The 26,144-nt window shown below is 43.7% G+C and overlaps 1 protein-coding gene across 4 annotated transcripts in view; it reads right to left on the bottom strand.

The window, feature by feature from the left end:
- Nucleotides 1-241: 241 nt before the first annotated feature.
- Nucleotides 242-26,144, bottom strand: part of LOC118358091 (riboflavin kinase-like) — a 31,983-nt gene continuing 6,080 nt past the window's right edge. Inside the window, exons 3-6 of one of the 4 annotated variants that reach the window (XR_004820420.2) lie at nt 20,310-20,412; nt 20,003-20,194; nt 8,540-8,829; nt 6,286-6,856 (exon numbers count right to left, since the gene is read on the bottom strand). Coding sequence is in view for 3 of the 4 variants with exons in the window: in XM_052478581.1 (XP_052334541.1) it covers nt 3,493-4,593 (1,101 nt within the window). In the remaining variant the exon portion in view is untranslated. Of the gene's footprint in view, nt 6,857-8,539; nt 8,830-18,960; nt 20,195-20,309; nt 20,413-26,144 lie in introns of those variants that run through there. The other 3 variants (XM_035735540.2, XM_052478581.1, XM_035735539.2) reach the window with 3 other exon arrangements.

Here is a 26,144-nt window from a genome sequence, read left to right as displayed (position 1 = left end):
TTCATTATTGAAAGCAAGTCTAAGAAGCGGGTAGATCTGTTTTATTTGTGCTATTTCTATGCTCCCTGTTCTTGAGTTTCATTTCTGCTCATTTCATTTCGGTTTTGTACACCAGCTTAAAACAGCTGAAAATACAATATTTTTGATTATGGAAAGTATATTTCAAAGCGGTTTAGATGGTACAATGATTTTCTACATTATACCTACTTGTTTTGTAACATAAACTGAAATTAGGCAAACTATTCGAATTTTAGCAACCAGAAAATGGCGGAGTGTTTTCTGCACAGTGCACCTTTAATATTGGGATTCACATACACACTATGACCCCGAGTTGAATGCTGCAACTGAGACCTCGACTATGACTGGCCAGGGTTTGGATATTTGTGATAATGACCTAAAAGGGTTGCAGAAGAACACCAGCACCCCATTTTATGTTTGTTCCATGGCAAACCATCTCTCTAGCTACTACTATGCCTTTTTGTGGCCCATGGTCCCTCAACTTCAGACATTTTGGAACTCTCCATCTTATCTCTATAAACCCACCCTACCTTCACCCATTTCCCCTCTGCTGCTTCCTTTCACTTGTTCTTCTCCTGATTTGATGACATCTAGACCCAGTAACACGTTTAAATGTGTTGTGGTGTACTGTTTTTTAAAACTTTTTTTCACCTGTATAATGCTGTCATATTTTGCGGTACAGACTGAAAATGCAGTGCTCACAATTGACATCAGCAATATGGACCTACATTGACAAGACGGCTGTTGATAAGCTGCACTTAGTCTGGGCATCCTTGTTGTGAGTCTGTTAAGTGTTTCTGCTGGAGTTGACCTAGTATTTTATATAAAACCTACCTTACGCATCCAGTTCTTCCATTTGTAACTCACCCACCAAAATCTCAATATGCTGTTTTACATTTTGTGTTATTAGTGCTGGTCTAATTCCTAAAATGGAAAAGCAGAAGATAGTAATAATCATTCATAAGGGGGCTCTTCGATGTCCCAGGTTTGTGGCATTGGTGAATAAATAATTTAATGTTGACTCAAATTCAGATATTTATATGTTATGTATAAAAGGCATAAGTATAATTTGTTTACTATTTTGATTTCTTTAAAACAATGTAATTGTTGTAGATAAGGTGTTTGATGGGTGACCAGGTGGATTCTTGTCAAATAAATATGCTTACTCATTCATGATTATGGATACATTCAGCAATGAGTTAATCTGGCTTTGAATCTGCAACAGAACATGTTTATTTTAACGAGCTGCACAGCGCTGGCCTGGTTATTTATTTATTTTTATTTAACCTTTATTTAACTAGGCAAGTCAGTTAAGAACAAATTCTTATTTACAATGACGGCCTACAAAAAATATAGGACAACTCACATCACGACAAGAGAGACAACACAAGCTAAAGAGAGACCTAAGACAACAACATAGCATGGCAGCAACACATATAGAATGGTAGCAACACATCATGACAACAACATGGCAGCAACACAACATGGCAGCACCACAACATGGTAGCAGAACAAAACATTATTATGCACAGACAACAACACAAAGGGCACGAAGGTAGAGACAACAATACATCAGACATTCAATTAATTCTGAATTGCTTTAATACAGCAGTTAATTCTGAATTGCTTTAATACAGCAGTGAATTCTGAATTGCTTTAATACAGCAGTGAATTCTGAATTGCTTTAATACAGCAGTGAATTCTGAATTGCTTTAATACAGCAGTGAATTCTGAATTGCTTTAATACAGCAGTGAATTCTGAATTGCTTTAATACAGCAGTGAATTCTGAATTGCTTTAATACAGCAGTGAATTCTGAATTGCTTTAATACAGCAGTGAATTCTGAATTGCTTTAATACAGCAGTTAATTCTGAATTGATTTAATACAGCAGTGAATTCTGAATTGCTTTAATACAGCAGTGAATTCTGAATTGCTTTAATACAGCAGTTAATTCTGAATTGCTTTAATATAGAAGTGAATTCTGAATTGCTTTAATACAGCAGTTAATTCTGAATTGCTTTAATACAGCAGTGAATTCTGACACCATGACTGACATATATTTCACCTTGTTCATATACACTGATCAAAAACATAAGCACAACATGTAAAGTGTTGGTCCAATGTTTTATGAGCAGAAATAAAATATCCAAGAAATGTTCTTTTGAGAACAAATTTGTTTACAACCCTGTTAGTGAGCATTTCTCATTTGCCAAGATAATCCATCCACCTGACAGGTGTGGCATATCAAACATGATCATTACACAGGCGCTGGGGACAGTAAAAGGCCACTCTAAAATGTGCAGTTTTGTCACACAACACAATGACACAGATGTCTCAAGTTGAGGGAGCGTACAACTGTCATGCTGACTGCAGGACTGTCCACAGAGCTGTTGCCAGATAATTTAATGTTAATATCTCTACCATAAGCCGCCAGTACATCCAAATGAACTCACAAACGCAGACCACGTGTAACCGCGCCAGCCCAGGACCTCCACATCCGGCTTCTAAACCTGCGGGATCGTCTGTGACAAGCTACCTGGACAGCTGATGAAACTGTGGGTTTGCACAACTGAAGAATTTCTGCACAAACTGTCAGAAACCGTCTCAGGGAAGCTCATCTGCGTGCTTGTCGTACTCACCAGGGTCTTGACCTGACTGCAGTTTGGCGTCATAATCGACTTCAGTTGGCAAATGCTCACCTTCGATGGCCACTGGCACGCTAGAGAAGTGTGCTCTTCAGATGAATCCTGGTTTCAACTCTACCTGGTAGATGTCAGACGCTGTGTATGTCGTTGTGTGGGCAAGTGATTTGCTGTCCATGTTGTGAACAGAGAGCCTCATGGTGGCGGTGGGGTTGTAGTATGGGGAAGCATACGGACAACGAACACAATTGCATTTTATCGTTGAAATTTGAATGCACAGAGATACTGTTACAAGGTCCTGAGACTCATTGTCGTGCCATTTATCCCCTGCCCTCACCTTGTGTTTCAGCATGATAATGCACAGCCGCATGTCGCAAGGATTATTTGATTAGTGACCTGTGATAGAGACATTATCCTACATGTCACAGTTATTCTTGTCCTTAGAGTTCAAGAAACATGTTACACTTTACACAAAGTGTTTAACTAGGTTTCCTAGATAATGGTATCTAGATTCCAAGAACACAGGATGAGATGTTACTATCCTTTGTGCAAGCACTTCCAAGAGTTAATGAACAGTGAGCGTGGTGAAATTTGGGGAGCGCATCGTCAGTAGTGTACCTTTTGGTTCTTAGGGTGTTTCGGCCTTTCACACTATACACCCTCCCCAAAGGCGGCCAGCGACAGGGTGATCAATCCTACGCTTGCGTCCCATTCCCAATTAGTCATAGGAGTTGCCTTGTTGTTGATAGCCAACATCCCATGGGACTATGCATGGCAGGGGCGTCCTCCTCCCTGAGTCAAGCATTGTTGACCGCATACCTCCTGGCCCTCTCACTTCGGGGCCCAGCTGGGGTCTTTCCTCTTCATCCAGAGCCACTGACTGCTGCCTTCTGCCGCCTCTGATACAGCTTTGATTGCCGAACACTGGCTCTGGCCCTTAATTCCCAGGTCTCTAAGCAGTCTGGTTGTAGATGTTGCCACAAAACCTCTGCAGCCCACCTCCACTGGTCGGACTTCTTTGTTCCAGCCATGATGCCGTGCTTCGGCAGCTAGATCAGCATAGCGCAGATGTTTTCGCTCATAAGCCTCATCTACTGAGTTTTCCCAAGGTACTGTGAGCTCAATGATGAAGACCTTATTGAGTGAACGGTACCAGAGCACCATGTCAGGTCTTAGGGTGGTGGTTGCGATCTCCGGAGGAAACACAAGTTGCCGGCCAATGTCAGCTAGCATTTTCCAGTCGCGGGCCAAGCGCAGCTGGTCTCGCTCTAATGGTGTAGAGCCGCTCTTCGGTGGTTTAGCCCCTTCGCGGACAAAGTTTGTCCGGAAGGAGTGTGATGCTGCTGTGGGTGGTAGGGAGTTGGTGGCAGCTCGCTTGTCCTCCAGGGCGGACGCAAGGTTTTTAAGGACTTGGTTGTGACGCCAAGTGTAGCGTCCTTGGGTGAGGCTTGTTTGGGTGAGGTTGGCTGGCATGGAACAGAGGGCACAGTCCGGATCTTCACCATACCATTGGTGAAGATTTACTGGTGTTGGAAGGACGTCATATGTTGCTCTGATGGAAAAGCTCAACCGCCTCGCTTCCATGGCCCACAGATCCTTCCAGCTGATCTTCCTCTTCTCCACACTGTCCCATCGAGTCCACTGTCCCTGTTTGGCAAGGGAGACTGCCTTGGCCCACCTTGCAGCCTCCTCCCGATGGCGTACTTCCTGCACTACCATCTTCCGCCGCTCTGGTGCAGTGGCCTTACTCCAAGCAGCATGGCTAGTTAGCCCAAGGCTTCCTCTCCCTTGCTGAACATGACCCACAATGTCAGCATGTCTGAGGGCTGCTGTTGCCTCCTGGACTGCTTTTCCTGGCCTCCATTTGCACCCAGGTGCCAAGGTCGGCGCGTTGTTGCTCACCACAGGGTCTCGAGATTCATTCAGTGTCATCTGGAGCCTGGTTTTTGCACACTTGAATTCCTCTGTTAGACTGGTGAGGGGCAGCTTGAGGACACCATTTCCATAGAGGCCTATGGTGGTAAGGCATCGTGGAACTCCGAGCCACTTCTAAGTAGCCTGTGACTCCTCTTTCCATCTTCTCCACTGTTGAGATTGGAACCTCATACAGTGCTAAGGGCCACAACACCCGGGGTAGGAGACCAAACTGCAGACACCAGGCCTTTAACTTTCCAGGTAGCTGGGTGTTGTCGATGGACTGTAGGCTACTACTGATATCTTTGTGCAGCTGTTGCACCTGGTCTTTGTCCTTCAGGCTTGCATCATACCACCTTCCAAGGCTTTTTACCCGCTGCTCAGACACTGTTGGGATTTGGTCATCTCCGATGAAGAATTTCAGGTCAGAGAGTACTCCCTTCACAATCGAGATGCTGCGTGACTTGGATGGTTTAATCTTCATACGGGCCCAGCTGATGTTCTCCTCAAGTTTTTTGAGCAGTCTCCTGGTGCATGGGACAGTGGTGGTCAATGTTGTAATGTCGTCCATGTAGGCTCTGAGTGGAGGGAGGCGGAAACCAGAGTCGACTCGCTGTCCACCAGCAACCCATTTTGAGGATCTGATGATAACCTCCATTGCCATTGTGAATGCCAACGGAGAAATGGTACATCCCGCCATTATACCTACATTCAGGCACTGCCATGAGGTGGTGATCTCTGAGGTGGTGAAGCAGAACTGCAGATCCTGGAAGTACGACTTCACCAGGTTTGTGATGGTGTCCGGTATGTGGAAAAATCTGAAGGCAGACCACAGGAGTTCATGGATAATGGTATCTAACATATGATGGGCAAAACTTCACTGAAGAGCATTAACATTTCTGTTTTGTAATTCAAACTCAGCAAAAAAAAGAAACATCCCTTTTTCAGGACCCTGTCTTTCAAAGATAATTCGTAAAAATCCAAAACTTCACAGATCTTCATTGTAAAGGGTTTAAACACTGTTTCCCATGCTTGTTGAACCATAAACAATTAATGAACATGCACCAGTGGAACAGTCGTTAAAACACTAACAGCTTACAGACGGCAGGCAATTAAGGTCACAGTTATGAAAACTTAGGACACCAAAGAGGCCTTTCTACTGACTCTGTAAAACACCAAAAGAAAGATGCCCAGGGTCCCTGCTCATCTGCGTGAACGTGCCTTAAGCATGCTGCAAGGAGGCATGAGGACTGCAGATGTGGCCTGGGCAATAAATTGCAATGTCCGTATTGTGAGACACCTAAGACAGCGCTACAGAGAGACAGGACGGACAGCTGATCGTCCTCGCAGTGGCAGACCACCTGCACAGGATCGGTACATCTGAACATCACACCTGCGGGACAGGTACAGGATGGCAACAACAACTGCCCGAGTTACACCAGAAACGCACAATCCCTCCATCAGTGCTCAGACTGTTTGCAATAGGCTGAGAGAGTCTGGATTGAGGGCTTGTAGGCCTGTTGTAAGGCAGGTCCTCACCAGACATTACCAGCAACAACGTTGCCTAAGGGCACAAACCCACCGTTGCTGGACCAGACAGGACTGGCAAAAAGTGCTCTTCGCTGACGAGTCATGGTTTTGTCTCACCAGGGGTCATGGTCGGATTTGCGTTTATCGTTGAAGGGATAAGCATTACACCGAGGCCTGTACTCTGGAGCGGGATCGATTTGGAGAAATGTCCGGAAACTTGCAGGTGCCTTGGTGGAAGAGTGGGGTAACATCTCACAGCAAGAACTGGCATATCTGGTGCAGTCCACGAGGAGGAGATGCACTGCAGTACTTAATACAGCTGGTGGCCATACCAGATACTGACTGTTACTTTTGATTTTGACCTCCCCTTTGTTCAGGGACACATTATTCAATTTCTGTTAGTCACATGTCTGTGGAACATGTTCCGTTTATGTCTCAGTTGTTGAATCTTGTTATGTTCACACAAATATTTACACGTGTTAAGTCTGCTGAAAATAAACGCAGTTGACAGCGAGAGGATGTTTCTTTTCATTTCCTGAGTTTATTTGCACAATACCTTTTTGAACATGTGAATAGTTTCTGGTAACAAAGTGGCACTGTAAATTTGACTGAACACAGTATAGCAACAGTTGATAAGTCCGGACTCATCTTCCTCATCAATACAGTTCGAAACATTAGTGGTAGTATTGTAAACAAAGTCATATTCCTCATTTTCTCTCAGCTTTGGAGACGGGTCATCAGCCGGAACCACCTGTGAAAAATGAGTACAAATTATGCAACGGTTAGCATGTGTGGAAACTTAAAACAGATCATCAATGTACAATTCATGGCAATTGCACTAGTCACAATTCAAATGCCCTACGTTTTTATTGTTCACGATAACTGTACGCTCCAACCATTAATTCACTAAATTTACCCAAGTTTGGTCTTGAGTAGTTATAGTGCAGGTAGGTATGGCAATTAATACACTGTTGTCCATTAGGACCAAGAATAACACTGAACTAGACTAAATACTATTGCCACAGCTATTCCGGGCAAATGAAGGGTGAATGAGTTTCAAGTTTTATTAGCCGAATATACGGATTATTCCCCACCATAGATTTACAAACACTGGATTGGTATAGTCATTGACTATAAAGTTTCCATTGTTGTAAAAATACATGACAGTGCACACTTTGGAAGAAGGGTTGGCAATCAGGACACAAATTTACCCTTTACCCTTAAGAGACAATTTATGCTTGATCTGAAAATGTGGTTGGAGGCGCTGTATTGATGGTGTTACGCAATTTCGGGGCCTCCGGGTCCTCTCAAATTTTGTAACAGTGCAGAGGGCTCCATATAGCCCCTCATTGACATAATTGGTTGACGGTAGGTGGGGACGGGAGGTCCTGTATGAACACAAACTCACTTCCTTGACAACAGATCTGCGCTGCTTGGCCTGACTAAATGCTGCACAGCCAATGCAGCCATGCAGCACCTTTAAGTCAAAGTAAGCACTCACACAACCACAACATAGATTAGTTGAAAGGCACACCGTGTGGTCTTGAGCAAATTAACTTATATAGAAAGGCTTCTCTTCCAAAAAAGTATTGTGTAGCCTTCAAATATCACAACAGGAAAATGAGACGGAATCACACATTCCAGTCGAAACCATATATCAGCCCCATTCATAGTATCGGTTATTGTCCCCACTGTTGGACAATTTACAATATTCACTGGTATGTAAACAAAATCTCAGTGGGATAGGATGGGACTACAATAGGAATATAATTCAATTTCAATCAATGCCGTAGTGTAACCCATATGTTGAAATATCGCTGTAGCCTGCAGTACAGGGTGTAGAGGTGGCTGCTAGAGCACATGAGGGCTATGCCCAATTCTCCACCCTTCTCGCACACATCGAACAAAACGTGGCCCTAGCGTTTGTCAGCGATTGTTCAGCGCACTGTGGTTTAAGGGACTACCGGCTGTAGCACATTACGTTCAGAGGTGCTAAGTACTGTCGGCCATCAAACGCTATTGATGTGTCTGAGCCCTAAGTGAGCGCTTGCAAACTCCTTGTTATGAATTTAAAAGCATAGGATTGGTGTAAGCATTAGAAGGAGGGAGTTTGCGTGGCTAAATCCATGCAAAAAAAGTAGAAAAGTGCACAGAGAAGGGAAGATAATAGGGACGCAAACTCAACAACATGACTTATTGCTTAAATAGACACTGGCTGGATCGTGGTTTTAACCAATCTGCATCCAGGATTAGATCCACCCATTGTATAAAGCTACATGGAGCATTATTCAAATGTATTATTCAAGTTTATTATGACTGTCTGAACAGATTGGATCGCAGATGTTAGAGAGCTAACTGGACTTTAATATAAAGCCCGTGTTGACTTTATGCAATCGCCTTATCAAGCCCGACTAACTGCAGTAGAGAGACTCACGAGTTTTAGGTTCCTCGGTGTCCACATCACCGAGGACTTGCCATGGACCAACAACACCACCACTCTTGTTAGGAAGTAAACGTTGTTGTGCCCTCTTAAGGCGGCTGAAGAAGGCACCCCGGGTCCTCTCCAAACACTACTGCTGCACCCACCATTGAGAGCGTTCTGACCGGTTGCATCACGGCCTGGTACGGGAATTGTTCTACCCACGACCGCAAGGCCCTCCAGCTGGTGGTGAAGACGGCCCAGTACATCTCCCACCCATTCAGGACATCTACTCGAAACGGTGCCTGAGGAAGGCACACAGCATCATCAAAGACCCCACACACCCCAGCCATGAGCTGTTCTTTCCCTTACTGTGGGCAGATGTTATCGGAGCATGTTTGATACCAACAGGCTCAGAGACCGTTTCTGTCTACAAGCCATCAGACTGCTGAACACTTGAAATGGACTGACCCCCTGCTCTGATTCTCCACACCTTAGCACACCTTAGCACACATGCACTTACTCATGCACACACCACACAGACGTACACACATACACTTGAGTGTACAAACTACTCTTTCCATGACATAGACTGACCAGGTGAAAGCTAGGATCCCTTATTGATTTCACCTGTTAAATACACTTCAATCAGTGTGGATGAATGGGAGGAGACAGGTTAAAGAAGGATTTTGAAGCCTTGAGACAATTGAGACATGGGCTGCGTTTCAAACTCAAAGTAGATAGCCCTCGGCTCTAAACCCTTAGCCCCTGAATGGTGTTTTACACCGTCACATTCGAGTGTACCTTAAAGGTCTCTTGCCCAATCGAGGGAGAGTGATGATTGTAGAGGCAACGCCCTTGGTGGAAATCTTGAGTTTGAGCTTTAAAACAACCAAAGTAAAGCTATTAATGTACCTAGTAAGCTAACGTATCTAGCTAGCACTCCTGTCCTGTAGCTAGCTACAGTTACCCATAGCTGGCTAGCTAATTCCAATAAATTTCAGAATTGCAAAAAATATGTTTGAATCTAGCAATGTTTTATACGCTACGAGCCTAAGCCAATTTGCCAATGCTAAAATCAATGTATACATATATTTTTAGCAAGCTAGCTTCATAATTTTTCAAATCAAATGTAATCAAATTGTATTAGTCACACACATGGTTAGCAGATGTTATTGCGAGTGTAGCGAAATGCTTGTGCTTCTAGTTCTGACAGTGCAGCAATATCTAACAAGTGATATCTAACAATTCCACAACAAATACCTAATACAAACAAATCTATGTAAAGGTATAGAATAAGAATATATAAATATATGGATGAGCAATGACAGAGCGGCATAGGATAAAATGCAATAGATAGTATAGAATACCTATACATATGAGATAAGTAATGCAAGATATGTAAACATTATTAAAGTGACTGGTGTTCCATTTATTAAAGTGGCCAATGATTTTAAGTCTGTATGTAGGCAGCAGCCTCTCTGTGCTAGTGATGACTGTTTATCAGTGTGATGGCCTTGTGATAGAAGCTGTTTTTCAGTCTCTCGGTCCCAGCTTTGATGCACCTGTACTGACCTCACCTTCTGGATGGTAGCGGAGTGAACAGGCAGTGGCTTGGGTGGTTGTTTTCCTTGATGATCTTTTTGGCCTTCCAGTGACATCGGGTGATGCGTTGTACAGACTGCATCACCCTCTGGAGAGCCCTGCGGTTGTGAGAAGTGCAGTTGCCATACCATGCGGTGATACAGCCCGACAGGATGCTCTCAATTGTGCATCTGTAAAAGTTTGTGAGGGTTTAAGAGGCGCTGTTGCACTTTCTTCACCACACTGTCTGTGTGGGTGGACCATTTCAGTTTGTCAGTGATATGTACACCGAGGAACTTAAAACTTTCCACCTTTTCCACTGTTATCCCATCGATGTGGATAGGGGGGTGCTCCCTCTACTGTTTCCTGAAGTCCACGATCATCTCCTTTAATATATATATATAATATATTTTGTTGTTTTGTTGACGTTGAGTGAGAGGTTATTTTCCTGACACCACACTCCGAGGGCCCGAATATGTTGGTAAACACAGCTGGTCTGCGCATGCTCTGAAGCTAGGCTTGGGATGCTGTCTGGGCAGGCAGGCTTGCGAGGGTTAACACGTTTAAATGTCTTACTTACGTCGGCCACAGAGAAGGAGAGCCCACAGTCCTTGGTAGGGTGGCATTGTATTATCCTCAAAGCGGGCAAAGAAGGTATTTAGTTTGTTTGGAAGCAAGACACAGGTGTTCGTGACGTGGCTTATTTTCCTTTGATAGTCCGTGGATGTTTGTAGACCCTGCCACATACGTCTTGTGTCTGAGCCGTTAAATTGCGACTCCACTTTGTCTCTATATTGACATTTTGCTTCTTTGATTGCCTTGCGGAGGGAATGACTACTGTGTTTGTATTCTGCCATATTCCCAGTCGCCTTGCCGTGGTTAAATGCGGTGGTACGCGCTTTCAGTTTTGCGCGAATGCTGCCATCTATCCACAGTTTCTGGTTAGGGTAGGATTTAGAAGTCACAGTGGATACAACATCTCCTATATACTTCCTTATAAACTCACTCACAGAATTAGTGTATACGTCAATATTATTCTCTGAGGCGACCCGGAACATGAAAATGTTTAACATTTGTCTATCTGGAATATGAGGAGGCAAGACAATAACACCATGCCCTCTATTTCATGTGCTTTTCAAAGCTGTTCTCTCATATTCATAGAACCTCAGAATACTGATAGATCTCACGCAGCTAACTCACTCCTGATGGAAAAATGAATGTTTTTGAATGTGAATGTTTTTAATCCAGGGATGGAACAAAAAAATGTGGGGAGAGAAGAGGGGAAAAGGGTGTTGAAAGAGTGTAAACAGGAAGGGGGATAAACCTTAAAGAGAAACAGAAAAAAAGTAACAGAAAGATTTTTCATTTTCAACCTCCTGCTGGTACTGTTGATTGGAACAGTCACTGGATAAGACCACACAACAGGATTTTACAGTTCAAATGACTATTGTAATAACTTCAAATGGGATATATGGCCATGAAGCTGTATTTTTCCTGCCTGAAACATTGGAAGAATATGGAATGGACAGCATTCATGCACCAACATTACAACCTTAGTAGGTAACTGTCTGTCAGTCTCTCTCTCTGACCCTTTGACTCACTGTCTGTCAGTGTGTTTGTGTTAATGAAACTGCCTGTGCGTCTCTTCGGGCTGGCCTTAGATAAGTTCCAGACAGACGGGTGTCTTTACGGAGGGGAGTGTTGTGACACGTGTCCAGAGGACTTCTTTCACTCCTGGCGGAGGCAGTGTGACGCTTGCTCCATAGCCCCACTACCTCAGAGACGGACTGTGTATTCCGCTGGAGTGTGGCGAAGGTGAAACACCCCACCAAGCACACACCATTTCTTCTCTTATGTCTCTCTCTCTCTCCCCTTATCACTTTTAATCTACTTTCGTCTTATCTGTTCTACGACTCGGTATTTACATTTTTGGGGGATTACGTCACAGCAACTTTACTCCACTGTTGTACTCCACTCTTATCTTCTACTCTGTTTATATTTGTCTGTTGGCCTTATTACTCCCAGGAGAGATTGACTCTCTGTGAGACTGAGACAGAGAGAATGTTTGGAGGGTAGACATATTGAAAACCACAGAGAAACCGCTATAACAAGTCAATGAGAGAGAGAGAGAGAGAGAGAGAACAGAGAGACAGAAATAACATAGGGGTAGAACATGAAGGAGAGAACACACAGAGAGAGGGAGAGAGAGAGAGAGCGAGAGAGCACAGAGAGACAGCAAGAACAGAGGGGTAGAACATGAAGGAGAGAACACACAGAGAGAGGGAGAGAGTGAGAGAGAACAGACAGAAAGAACAGAGGGGTAGAACGTGAAGGAGAGAACACACAGAGAGAGGGAGAGAGAGCACAGAGAGATAGAGAGCACAGAGAGATAGGGAGAGAGAGAGAGAGCACAGAGAGATAGGGAGAGAGAGAGAGATAGCACAGAGAGATAGGGAGATAGAGAGAGAGCACAGAGAGATAGAGAGATAGAGCACAGAGAGATAGGGAGAGAGATAGGGAGAAAGCAGAAAGAGGTAGAGAAATCTGCAAGGAAAGCGGCTCATTCTGATCATATGTGGCAGACATGTCCAAACTGATCCCCTGCATGGGCCCTGAAACCTGCCACAGCTCACGCCCCATCACTTGCACTTAACACCCTTCCCACTCTGCTCTGCTGTAAAGCCACCCCTATCTCACCTCAGTCTCAGCGTTGGTCATAGATAGCCTTAGTATATTACTGTGCGCCTGATAGTTCAATGAGTATGTATGTATGACTCCAATATCTACGCCAGCATACTACTTAGTATAAAGCAATGTATTGTACATTTGAGTGGCTCCGGTGGTGCCAGTGTTGATAGATCCATATGTTTTTGATGTAAATATCCTACAGGTAAGTACATCTTTGCGAGTCTACGGAAATCTACTTTAGGCCCCCGCTTCAGACTACTATAGACCACAATAGACTGCCTCAACCCCCCTTCAGACCCCCTAAACCTTCCTGTGGGATCCATTTCCGTTTCCTGCACCCTAGCTGAATACCAGGCCTGCGTCTTCGGCCATTTCGGGTAAAGCCCGTCACCATACTAGAAAGCCATTATTCTGTGTTATTCATTCATAATTAAGAAAGGCACATGCAAGATGTTCTTCATCGTGGGGGGAATGTCTTTCTTCACCTTCTCCCCACTTTTGGTAATTATAAACCTCTGAAATAAAAGACAAGCCACAGATGAAGACTTAGAGATTATTGTTCCGGCGACTTGATACCACCGGCTGAAATGTCAGAGATTAAGTGAGCAATCAGTGTGTTGATAAAAACCCAAGTGCGTGTGGACCCCTTTCATAGAGATAGCAGACCCCCGTGTCTATAGCCCCCCTCCCTCTCTGCCACATGCAGGTTTTTGATTACATGCGTATCTAAACTGAAACTTCTCCAAACTGTAAGGATGCTAAGAAGGCTGTATCACATCCGGCAGTGATTGGGAGTCCCACAGGGCGGTGCACAATTGGCCCAGCATCGTCCGGATTTGGCCGGAATAGGCCGTCCATTGTAAATAAGAATTTGTTCTTAACTGACTCGCCTAGTTAAATAAAGGTTAAATTAAATATAAATATGAGTAAGATGAGGGGGAGTGAAAGAGCCTGTAATTTGATGAACAAGATATTTCTATTGAATGTGATCTGTCTCGCTCTCTATTTCTCTCTCTCTCTCCAGTTGTCTTGATGTCTTCATAAACTCTCCATATACCTCGTAGGGCATAGCGCACACAGTACTGTAGTTGTGTTCTGATCCCCAGCTCGCTCTGTAGCGAGTGATAGCACCTGAACCACATAATGACGGGTCTCTTGTAAACTTCATCTCCCTTGTTCCCCAGGAGGGTTGAGTAACCCAACAAAGACTTTGCTTATACAGTTTGTGCGTGTGAATTTGACTGGATTTGTGTGTGTAACGTCTATGCCTCAGTTTGTGTGTATGTGTTTTGAAAAGCTGTAGAAGACGTTTTCCTCTTGCCATGCTCCATTAATATTGATGTGAGGCGTTTTCAGAAATGAACAGTAAACATTACACAAAAGAATGGAGATTTGTTGTGTTATATGCCGTGTTTTAACAATGTGCGAATAGTTGAAGTACAAAATATGGGTTCTATTTACAGCCGTGCCCAATCTCCTTCACTGGTTGACCTTTTCTTGTGGCAACAGGTCACAAATCTTGCTGCTGTGTTGGAACACTGCAGCAGGGTAGCCTAGTGGTTAGGGCGTTGGACTAGTAACTGGAAGGTTGCAAGTTCAAACCCCTGAGCTGACAAGGTACAAATCTGTTGTTCTGAACAGGCAGTTCCTAGGCTGTCATTGAAAATAAGAACTTATTCTTAACTGACTTGCCTAGTAAAATAAAAAAAATATTTCACCTGATATGGGAGTTTATCAAAATTGGATTTGTTTTCAAATTCTTTGTGTGCCTGTGGTATCTGAATAATTGCTCTCCCAGGTAGAGGCTTGTTCTCCCTCCTGCAGTGTCGTCTAATGCCGTGTTGGCTTTTGGGTGCTGGGAGGGCTAGCCGCTTAGCTGTGTAGTGCTGCGTTGGGGGAAAGCAGCCCCGTCTCCCAGGAATGCCCTATTGGGCACGGCTGAAGAATGAGCTTTTGTTGCTCCTGTTGTTCCTCCCGGGATGTTTTGGCTGCCGAGAGCTGTCGGGATGACAGGAATAGGGTAAGGCGTATCCCAGGCAACTCTCTGATGGTTGGGAGGGGAATTAGTCCGGAGCGTTTTGGTTAGCGGCTTACTGTTATTTACAGGCCTGGTTACTGTAAGTCATGCTCAAGGTTATAATTAAAAGTCTGGGTTAGGGCTAGCAAATATGAATGTACACCCTCTTGTAAGCAACACCTATTCACACTTTTTAATTGCGACAGTTGAGACAGATGAACTCACCCAGTGACATCTGTGGGCTGAGCTGGTTGTGATTAGTTTGAATTTGGTGAACTTTGTATGTGGAGAGGATAGTTTGGATTGGGTTAGGCTGCATTGGTATGTTCAAATAGATCATTCTTCCCCCACAGATCATATTCTTCCCCCACAGTGGGCAGATAGGTGTAGGAGAGGCGACTGCCTGGTTTTGTGTGATGCTATGCTGCCGCCTGCTGGCATGAAAAGGGAGTGCTTCAAAATGTGAGCTCTTGGGTGCATCTCAACAGTGTAGGATGGCTTCCTCTCCTCATTCCCCTGCCTTCACATTCACTGATGTGATGGAGCAATTTAGAGAATTCACAGTGAATATCTTCACCACCATATTGCCTTCACGTAGTGTTTTCAGATCAGTGCAGACGATGAAGAGGAGACTGTTAGAGGAAGCCACGTGGCAGAATTGTGATGCACCCAGTAACTGCCGAGATGAAGGAGATGAACAATGAAAGTGACTTTTAGATGAATGGATGGACACCCCAAGCAAAGTGTCCAGAGGTGGAAAAAAGTCCTCAAATTTCATACCTGAGTAAAAGTAAAGATACCTTAATATAAAACGACTCAAGTAAAAGTGAAAGTAACCCAGTAAAATACTACTTGAGTAAAAGTCAAAGTATCCGATGTTAAATGTACTTAAGTACAGTGGTGGAAAAAGTCATACATTTTCATGAGTAAAAGTACAAAGTTAAAGTAAATGCTATACATAAAATTCCTTATATTCAGCAAACCAGATGGCACATTTTCCTTTTGTATTACTTTTTTTGACAGCTAGGGGCAACTCCAACACATCATTTACAAAGAAAGCATTTATGTTTAGTGAGTTCACCAGATGAGAGGCAGTAGGGATGATCAGGGATGTTCTCTTGATAAGTGTGTGAATTTGACTTATTTTTCTGTCCTGCTAAAGCATTTAAAATGTAACTAGTACTTTTGGGTGTCAAGTAGTACTTTACTTAATTTACTTGAGTACTTTACACCACTGAAAGCGTCACCTGTGCAAAGGAGTACTACCAGTAAATACATTATTGTTGAATCATCTTTGACAGTTACACTGCAGCCTAGGAGAGATGCATCTTCGAACATGTTTAATAAGAATACAACGTCAGGCAGGACCATACAGCAGCAGGACAGAAGGATTTTGAACGAGCCCAACACATACGACTGGTCCCTGAACAAAGACCCATGGTTAACTGGGAAAAGACTAAACAAAAATCCAAAGCTATGACATGATGCTTCAATAACTACAGAATTCCATGATTTCTTACAACAGTCAAACGTATGCAATCACAGCTGAAAGGACTAGAAAATAACATTGTATTGGAGGTTGGGTAAACTCTTGGAAAGCATATCAATTATTTACAAAGACGTGGCTTATCCAGCTCAAGCACATTCTGGGAACAGGCCATTCTGCCATCCTACACTTTGTTTCTTTATAAAGGCAGAATACAAGTGAAAGAAGAGTGGGAGAAGAAGCAGATGACCCTGGTTAATGGCATTGGTCTGATTCTTCTGAGCACGGTCTCGACTGAGCTAGATGATCTCATATTAAACAAAGGAAACATGTTGGCTCAGGGTTGTGGTTTGGTGCCAAACTGGAGAGCAAGCCTACTAGTATTACGAACAGATGCCTCGGAGTACAGTTGCCTAATCCAACACTAGTGCCTAGTACTTGATCAAATAAGCCATGTTGTTTTGACAGTTTAATGAGCACTTCTAGCTGCACTGATTTATAGAACATCTGACAGTTAGGTACAGAGGACAAACACACCCAGACAGCTGTAGTCCTTACAAAACTTGAAATCACAGGGAAACATTTCAATAGGGGTCTGACCAGATGAAAAACATTAATAAACCAGCTACTGACCTGATGAACACAACCCTGGCCTTCAGAGTAATACCATTAAAAAAAACAGAACACTGGAGCTGGGGGAAACAGAGAAACATTAGAATGGCCCTTGTTGAGTCATGTTCTCTTACTGTATATTGTAGGTTTAACTAGTCAGTGGTGGCACCAACATTTTTTCACGGTCATTGTGTAGTGCTGCCTGTAATAATACAATATTTCTTGGGGCTGCTTGGCTCTCGAGTGGGCTTCAGCACATTTCTTACCCCTCCCAGGAGACACCCATGACTACACTACTGAGGAGATAACTAGCATTGCATGATAAGTGTACCAGGGGGGGCCCAGGACCAAGTTTGGGAAACCCTGCACAGGCTAATGACAGGGGAAGTCAGATAAGACAGACATTGAGCACGCTGGGTTTACATTAACACAGATTCTGCTGTGTATAAGTTTGAGAAACCGTATGTATATGTTGGTCTATGTCCTTTTGTGGTACTAAGGTATAGTACTGCTAACCACTCAGGCATATAGGTCTGGGGAACACAGAAATCACTTGACAACTGGTGCCGAGTCAGTACACTAACCAAACAGTAACCATAAATTAACCAAGAACTTTCCCTCTGGCCTTTTAAAAATGGTAGAGACCGATCCCCATCCCACATTGCATAGCTTTAAATACGTCATTGTTGAATACCATTTACGTATGCATATCAATTGCTTATCCCAGTACATTTTCTGGGTATGGGTGGAGGGGAATTTAAGGTATCCTGCAATAATAAAAAGGCCATGACATATTTTTTAAAGGAACAAAGCTCAAAATCTGAAGAGGAACATGGGGGAGGGAATATAGAACCGTATTCACAGATTTAGTCTACGTAAACATGAATATATTAACACCAGCCATATTGTTTCCTCTGCCAAGAGTATGGCAGAGGAACAGTCTCTCGTACATTAAAATCTCAAATCACATTAGCTGGTTGGTTTGAAATCAACTACAAATCTGATTCCGGGCCATGCGACTTGTCTGAATGGTCAAATCTGATGTACTTGCCCGCTTTTATTATTATTTTTAACACTTATTTGGTATGTCTTGTTGCTTGCCAACTTTGACAAGAACATGTAGCTAACTAGCTTAATGGTTTACAAACAAATTAGTAAAATGTGCTAGAACGCTAAAGAGCTACCTAGCTAGCTAGTTGACTGCTGGGGCTAGCCAAAAAGGACTCGTTTTAAAAGTTGGGTCATCTTATCCTTTGAGCTTTTAAAAAAGTGCTCATGCACTGATTTTGAACACAACTTCTGAGTGACAGGAAGCATGAGCACCACCAACAAAATCAGCCTACACCACTGCTCACGCACCCGTTGTCATAGTAACAACTTGCGTAGCCATGTCAGCAAATGACTGCGGTCTGAACACACAAATCTGATTTGGTCACTTGTAACTTGCTGTTTGGACAGTTCGTACTCCAAAACGGATTTGAGCACTAAGGCCTGCAGTGTGAACAAGGCTTCATTCTTCTCTTATCTCAGTGGAATGAGGGTCCAAACAAGGTTAAGTCAGTAAAAACTCAATTCTGGAAACTTTCAACATACAGTTATGTGGACCCATTTAAAAAATGTCAGACAAATCTTTAGTGTTAAATAAAAATGGCCCTCATTGCTGGGGTGGGAGAATGCTGGATTTGACCAATGAGGAACTATACAAATTAAGGAAATCAGAGAACTGGAAGCTGCATTCAAGCATGTCTTTTTTTTTTTTTTTTTTTTCATGTCTCTCACGTCACCCCGCTCCTCCGCTCTCTCCACTGGCTTCCAGTTGAAGCTCGCATCCGCTACAAGACCATGGTGCTTGCCTACGGAGCTGTGAGGGGAACGGCACCTCAGTACCTCCAGGCTCTGATCAGGCCCTACACCCAAACAAGGGCACTGCGTTCATCCACCTCTGGCCTGCTCGCCTCCCTACCACTGAGGAAGTACAGTTCCCGCTCAGCCCAGTCAAAACTGTTCGCTGCTCTGGCCCCCAATGGTGGAACAAACTCCCTCACGACGCCAGGACAGCGGAGTCAATCACCACCTTCCGGAGACACCTGAAACCCCACCTCTTTAAGGAATACCTAGGATAGGATAAAGTAATCCTTCTCACCCACCCCCCCTGGTTAAAAGATTTAGATGCACTATTGTAAAGTGGCTGTTCCACTGGATGTCATAAGGTGAATGCACCAATTTGTAAGTCGCTCTGGATAAGAGCGTCTGCTAAATGACTTAAATGTAAATGTTTAGCCAACCATGCAGTTTGTGTTGGTCAAATAAGAACATCAGTTTCTCAAATAAAATAATGCGGATGAATTCAGTGCTGTGTATAATGCAACTATTTAGCCAAATGCAAGATAGAGGACTTCTCTGCTTCAAGGCAGACATTTTGAATACACCCGAAAATGAAAAGGAGGAAAAAGTAAGTGCAAAGCCATGAGACTGAACCCCAATTCTAAACAATACAAAATTACCATTCATTTCAAAAGGACATTTTGTCACATATGCTGGATAGGTGCAGGGAACAGTGTTGACCAGGGACAGCCATATTAGTACTGCGTCCCTAGAGCAAGTGGGGGTTAAGTGCCTTGCTTAAGGGCACTGACAGATTTTTCACCTCATGTGCTCAGTTATTTGAACCAGCAACCTTTCAGTTACTTGACCGACGCTCTAACCACGAGGCAACCTGCCACCTTCAGCAGTGGATTTGGTGGTACAGGGCTCCTCTCAACAGACATTCAATTCCTGGAGTTGCACATTACCAGGATCATGTCATTTGGCACCAAAAAGTAACATATTGGCAGTATATTTTATATATATTATATATGAGAGAAAGAAAGAGCATAACAGACAGGAGAGCCACCCAGTCATTCAAACTGCAATGGAGAACACCCAAAGCAGTGTTTGTAAAAATCACTTGGCTCTTTTTGATTAAGTAATCTTGGCACTCCTTAACGTCAGTGGTTCATGTTTGCTCCACACTAAAATACAAGCAAGGCCTCTGCCGGCTAGGCCTAGTGAAAAATTACATTTGGATGGATACTTGCGACAGCGACTTTACCAAGTGATGAGCAATGCGAGAGTTGTTGCGTGATTAGAGGTCAGTGGCCCTTCGTGATCTTGTTGGACGACGTCATGGACGAGCTGGCAGAGGCAATGAAGAAGTTGTCCTTTTTGAGTTTGAGGTGTTCATGGAGGTCCAGCTTTCTTTTGGCCTCCTCAATGTCATGGTTGATCGCTGCTATAAGGGCATCTGCAAACACAGAGAAGGGGTGAGAATGTGTGGCCTTAAGTCTGAGGATGGTTGTGTGTGTACAAGGATGGAGGAGCGTGTGTGTGTGTGTGTATACACCAGTACTCACTCTTACCAAGTGAGTCATAGCTCCTCTCTGGACGGATGTATCCCACCAGGACTACACTGAGGATCTGGCCATAGAAATCTTCTTTAAACGTGTGGATCACATGAGTCTCCTGTAATACACGTCAATCAATAAAATGTCAACAGTCAACCAAAAGACAAACATAGGTAACACCTTATCCGAACCAGGGTGAAGTCTGGTTGATAGTGGTCGAGGGTCTAAAATGAAATAACCCAAATTTCAAATCAAAGTGTATTCGTCACATGCACCGACTACAATAGATGAAATGCTCACTTACAAGCCCTTAAACCAACAATGTAGTTTTTTAAAAAAAGAAATAGAAGTAGTAAGTAATGAAAGAACAGCAGTAAAATAACAATAGCGAGACTATAGACAGGGGGGTACCGGTACAGAGTCAATGTGTGGGGACACCGGTTAGTTGAGGTAATATGTACATGTAGGTAGAGTTATTAAAGTGACTATGCATAGATCATAAACAGAGTAGCAGTAGTGTAAAAGAGGGGAGGGGGGCAATGCAAATAGTCTGGGTAGCCATTTGATTAGATGGTCAAGAGTCTTACGGCTTGGGGATAGAAGCCTCTTGGACCTAGACTTGGCAATCCGGTACTGCTTGCCGTGCAGTAGCAGAGAGAACAGTCTATGACTAGGGTGGCTGGAGTCTTTGACAAGTTTTAGGGCCTTCCTCTGACACCGCCTTGTATAGAGGTCCTGCATGGCAGGAAGATTGGCCCCAGTGATGTACTGGGCTGTACGCACTACCCTCTGTAGTGCCTTGCGGTCGGAGGCCGAGCAGTTGCCATACCAGGCAGTGATGCAACCAGTCAGGATGCTCTCAATGGTGCAGCTGTATTCAAATACTGTTAGTATAACATGATCTGTTAGACACACTACAACAAAATACACATAGCAACATTTCTCATTTGAGAATTTCTCAATTCTATAGACAAGCAACACCTCAATAAATAGACATTCAATAGCAGTTAAATATAAAATCAGTATGGCACCAAGACAATCAAAGAGAATTACAAACCGATGTCATTCACCACACACAGTCAATAACAAAATCAGTCGCAACCTTTATAACAGGGTACCCCTTTTTTTTTTAAACAGTTCAGACCTCTGGTAGTTAAGTCTTACTACATTGCAGGGTCTATGCTTCTTACCTCAACGGAACTAGATGAACAAGCACAATCCTTGCGTTTGCCTTGAGTGCGTGTGCTTTTGGAGAGAGAGTTCCAATGCTAGAGCGGTCGGTATTTTGGGCAGTGGTGGGCAACGGAAAGCAAGCTTTGCCAGATGACGTTTCTTCACAAGAGACTCAGAGGAAACCCTAGAATTTCCTTATACAGTGACTTCGGAAAGTATTCAAACCCCTTGACTTTTTCCACATTTTGTTATGTTAGTCTTATTTTAAAATGTAGTAAATATTATACCCCATAATGACAATTGATTTAAAAATACAATAATATCACATTTACATAAGTATTTCCATCGCCAGCAAGTACAGCATCAAGTCTTCTTGGGTATGACAAGCTTGGCACATCTGTATTTGCGGAGTTTCTCCCATTCTTCTCTGCAGATCCTCTCAAGCTTTCAGGTTGGATGGGTAGCGTTGTCGCACAGTGAATCAGGTCTCTCCAGAGATGTTCGATCGGGTTCAAGTCAAGGCTCTGGCTGGGCCACGCAAGGACAGTGCCTTTTGGCAAACTCCAACCGAGCTGTCCTGTGCCTTTTACTGAGGACTTGCTTCCGTCTGGCTACTCTACCATAAAGGCCTGAATGGTGGAGTGTTGCAGAGATGGTTGTCCTCCAATCTCCACAGAGGAACTCTGGAGCACTGTCAGAGTGATCATCAACGCTGCAGACATTTTTTGGTTCCCATCTCCAGATCTGTGCCTCGACACAATCCTGTCTCAGAGCGCTACAGAAATTTCCTTTGACTTCATTGCTTGGTTTATTCTGATATGCACTGAACTGTGGGACCATTATATAGACAGGTTTGCCTTTCCAAATCATGTCAAATCAATTGAATTTACCACAGGTGGACTCTAACAAAGTTGTCGAAACATCAAGGATGATCAATGGAAACAGGATGCACCGGAGCTCAATTTCAAGTCTCATAGCAAAGGGTCTGAGTAAGATATATATATATATATTTATTTTTAAATGTGCAAAAGTTTCTAAAAACCTGTTTTTTCTCTGTCATTATGGGGTATTGTGTGTAGATGAGGAATTTTATTTAAATCTACACATCTAATAAGGCTGTAACGTAACAAAATGTGGAAAAAATCTAGGGGGCTAAATACTTCCCGAATGCACTGTATTCTGGGTCGTTATCCAAGGTCGCCCCGCGAAACTACTTTGACACAATGTACCTGCTGCTTACGGAGGTGACTTGCTAGTATAAGGTTAGCTAGCTAGTAGTGTTGAATCTTCAGACAGGACCTAGAGAACTAGAATTGCCGTTATCTAGAGTCACTCTCGTCTCAAATTTATACAATTAATATGCTACACACAAAATACATTTGCATTACAGAAAATAGCTATATACCGGGAATAAAACTAATTCCTACCCCACAGCTAGGTTTCTCTTGGTGGCAGACACCGAAGCAGAGGTCAATGAGCAGCTTTACTTCATTTCCTGTACAATTGTGGGTGTGCACCAAAGACTTGATATGCTGACTCCAACCGTCTATCTCGCTCAAGAGTCCAACACATTCAGGAGTTCGGTTGAACCTCCCAGGTTGAGGGTCTTCTTAGGGGTGATAGGGTGTGGTTCGAGACGTCTTGATTCCCAACAACTCTGAGTTTACTTTCAAAAGTCTCTTCCTTGGTCAAAATGCACCCTGGACAGAAAACCAGTGGTCTATGAAGAGTTCTCGCAGTACCCGTGCCACTGTAGTCACTTATCTTTTGTTGAGAAAACCTGACCGTACTGGGTGACGTGGACAGTGTCACCTCTAACAGGTTACCTATACCTTGTTGGTCAGGGGCTAGGGAACGGAAGTCTATTCAGATCAGATCCCATGGAACGTTGCTAGAGATCGACCCATTTCAGCAACTGTTCTCCCACAGTTTCAGACACAGGGCTCTACATTATGGGACATGCATAGAACCTGTCCTTTATCAGCCTATTGGTTCTGTCTACACCCATGCGACCATCTCATCATGGTGCTGGTGCAGGACCTGGGAGTGTTACTTCCGAGGGAGCACCAGTTGGTGGACCTCTGACTGGGGTGTGTGTCACTTAGTAGACTAGACCATCCTTGAGTTCCACCTTCTCAGAGGAACTGGGGTGAGAGTCGGTGGCTGGAGAGAACAGAAGTATTTAGATATTTTCCCCATAGGATTGGAGAAAATTGTCGTGGGAAATGCATATAGTGCTCTCTGGAGGATCCCAAGTCTCAGCCACTCCACTGAAAAATATCTGCCTACACATCACTGCCAACAGTGATGGGAACTTTCATCCGCTGCTCACTGGCCATTGCTGTATGTGGGGGGGGGGGTCCAACAGGTCCCAGACGTGCTCAATGGGATTGAGATCCGGGCTCTTCGCTGGCCATGGCAGAACACTGACATTCCTGCCTTGCAATGTCCTTGCAGGAAATCACGCACAGAACGAGCAGTATGGCTGGTGGCATTGTCAAGCTGGAGGGTCATGTCAGGATGAGCCTGCAGGAAGGGTACCACATGAGGGAGGTCTTCCCTGTAACACACAGCGTTGAGATTGCCTGCAATGAGCTCAGTCCGATGATGCTGTGACACACTGCCCCAGACCTTGACAGACCGTCTACCTACAAAATCGATCCCGCTCCAGAGTACAGGCCTCGGTGTAAGGCTCATTCCTTTGACGAAGTGCGAATCCGACAATCACCCCTGGTGAGACAAAAACGCGACTCGTCAGTGAAGAGCCCATTTTGCCAGTCCTGTCTGGTCCAGCGATGGTGGGTTTGTGCCCATAGGCAACGTTGTTGCCGGTGATGTCTGGTGAGGACCTGCCTTTACAACAGACCTACAAGCCCCCAGTCCAGCCTCTCTCAGCCTATTGTGGACAGTCTGATCACTGATGGAAGGATTGTGCGTTCCTGGTGTAACTCGGGCAGTTCTTGTTGCCATCCTGTACCTGTCTCGCAGGTGTGATGTTCGGATGTACGATCCTGTGCAGGTGTTGTTACACGTGGTCTGCCACTGCGAGTATGATCAGCTGTCTGTCCTGTCTCCCTGTAGCGCTGTCTTAGGCGTCTCATAGTATGGACATTGCAATGTACTGCCCTGGCCACATCAGCAATCCTCATGCCTCCATACAGCATGCCTAAGTCATGTTCACACAGATGAGCAGGGACCCTGCTCATCTTTCTGTTGGTGTTTTTCCAGTCAGTAGAAAGGCCTCTTTAGTGTCCTACGTTTTCATAAGTGACGTTAATTGCCTGCCGCCTGTCTGTAAGTGGTTAGTGTCTGGTTCATTAATTGTTCATTGAACAAGCTTGGGAAACAGTGTTTAAACCCTTTATAATGAAGATCTGTGAAGTTTTGGAATTTTAATAAATTATCTTTGAAAGACAGGGTTCTGAAAAAGGGACATTTCTTTTTTTTGCTGAATTTACAAGTACAGGGTAATGATAAAGGGATCTCGGCAGAGCCTCCAAAGTAACACATCCTTGTCATAATCAGGGTCAAATCTGGTTGTGGTCTAAAAGGGGTGGTCTTGGGTTGAAAATGAAATAACCCTAGGTGTGTACTCATTTCCAATTCAAATACCTTTAGAATAACCTAACCCATTATCAGACACACTACAACAAAATGAACACAGCAAATACACATTAAACATAATCCTATCAGTATGGCACTAAGTCAACCAATAGACTTAGAGCTCACCCCAAACTACTTCGACACACGGTACGCACAATACACATCTCTGCCGCTTACAGAGTTAACCTTATACTAGCAAGTCATCTGGCTTGGGTGAACTAGTTGGAAGCCAATATTAGCTAGTAGTGTCGCATCTTCATACAGGACGCAGAGGAAACTCAAGAATTGCTAGAGTCGCTATCTGGAAGAGGGGATGTGATGGTGCTTTGATGGTGATACTGATTTACTTGGAATTCAAGGCACAATAAACCTACGTGGCTACCACAGCATTCTGCAGCCATACGCCATCCCATCTGGTTTGTGCTTAGTGGGACTATCATTTGTTTTTCAATAGGACAATGACCCAAAACACACCTCCAGGCTGTGTAAGGGCTTTTTGACCAAGGTGGAGAGCGGTAAAGTACTGCATCAGATGACCTTGCCTCCACAATCACCCAACCTCAACCCAAATGAGATGGTTAGGAATGAGTTGGACCGCAGAGGGAAGGAAAAGCAGCTAACAAGTGCTCAGCATGTGGGCACTCCTTCAAGACCGTTGGAAAAGCTTTTCTCGTGAAGTTGGTAGAGAGAATGCCAAGAGATTGCAAAGCTGTCATCAAGGTAAAGGGTGGCTACTTTGAAGAATCTCAAATATATTTTGATTTGCTTAAAACTTGTTTGCTTACTACATGATTCAATGTGTTATTTCATAGTTTGTGTCTTCACTATTACTCTACAATGTAGAAAATAGTAAAAGAAAACCCCTTGCATGAGTACCTGTGTCCAAACATGACTGGTACTGTAAATACAAATATATATATTCTAAACTTAAGTTAAAAAAAAATACAATTTGTTTTGCAATTTTGAGAGTCCAAAAAGGTGTGGAGACCAAATTTTTTTTTATTATTAATTTTTAAAACTTATTTTGGAAGAAATAGGGAATTATTTGAGAAGTGCAGGGGTGCCAATATATTT

The sequence above is a fragment of the Oncorhynchus keta genome, chromosome 25, assembly GCF_023373465.1.
Source record: "Oncorhynchus keta strain PuntledgeMale-10-30-2019 chromosome 25, Oket_V2, whole genome shotgun sequence".
In the NCBI taxonomy this organism is placed as follows: domain Eukaryota; kingdom Metazoa; phylum Chordata; class Actinopteri; order Salmoniformes; family Salmonidae; genus Oncorhynchus; species Oncorhynchus keta.
Note: the sequence above shows the minus strand (reverse complement) of the source record. Positions and strands in the feature narration are given on the sequence as shown.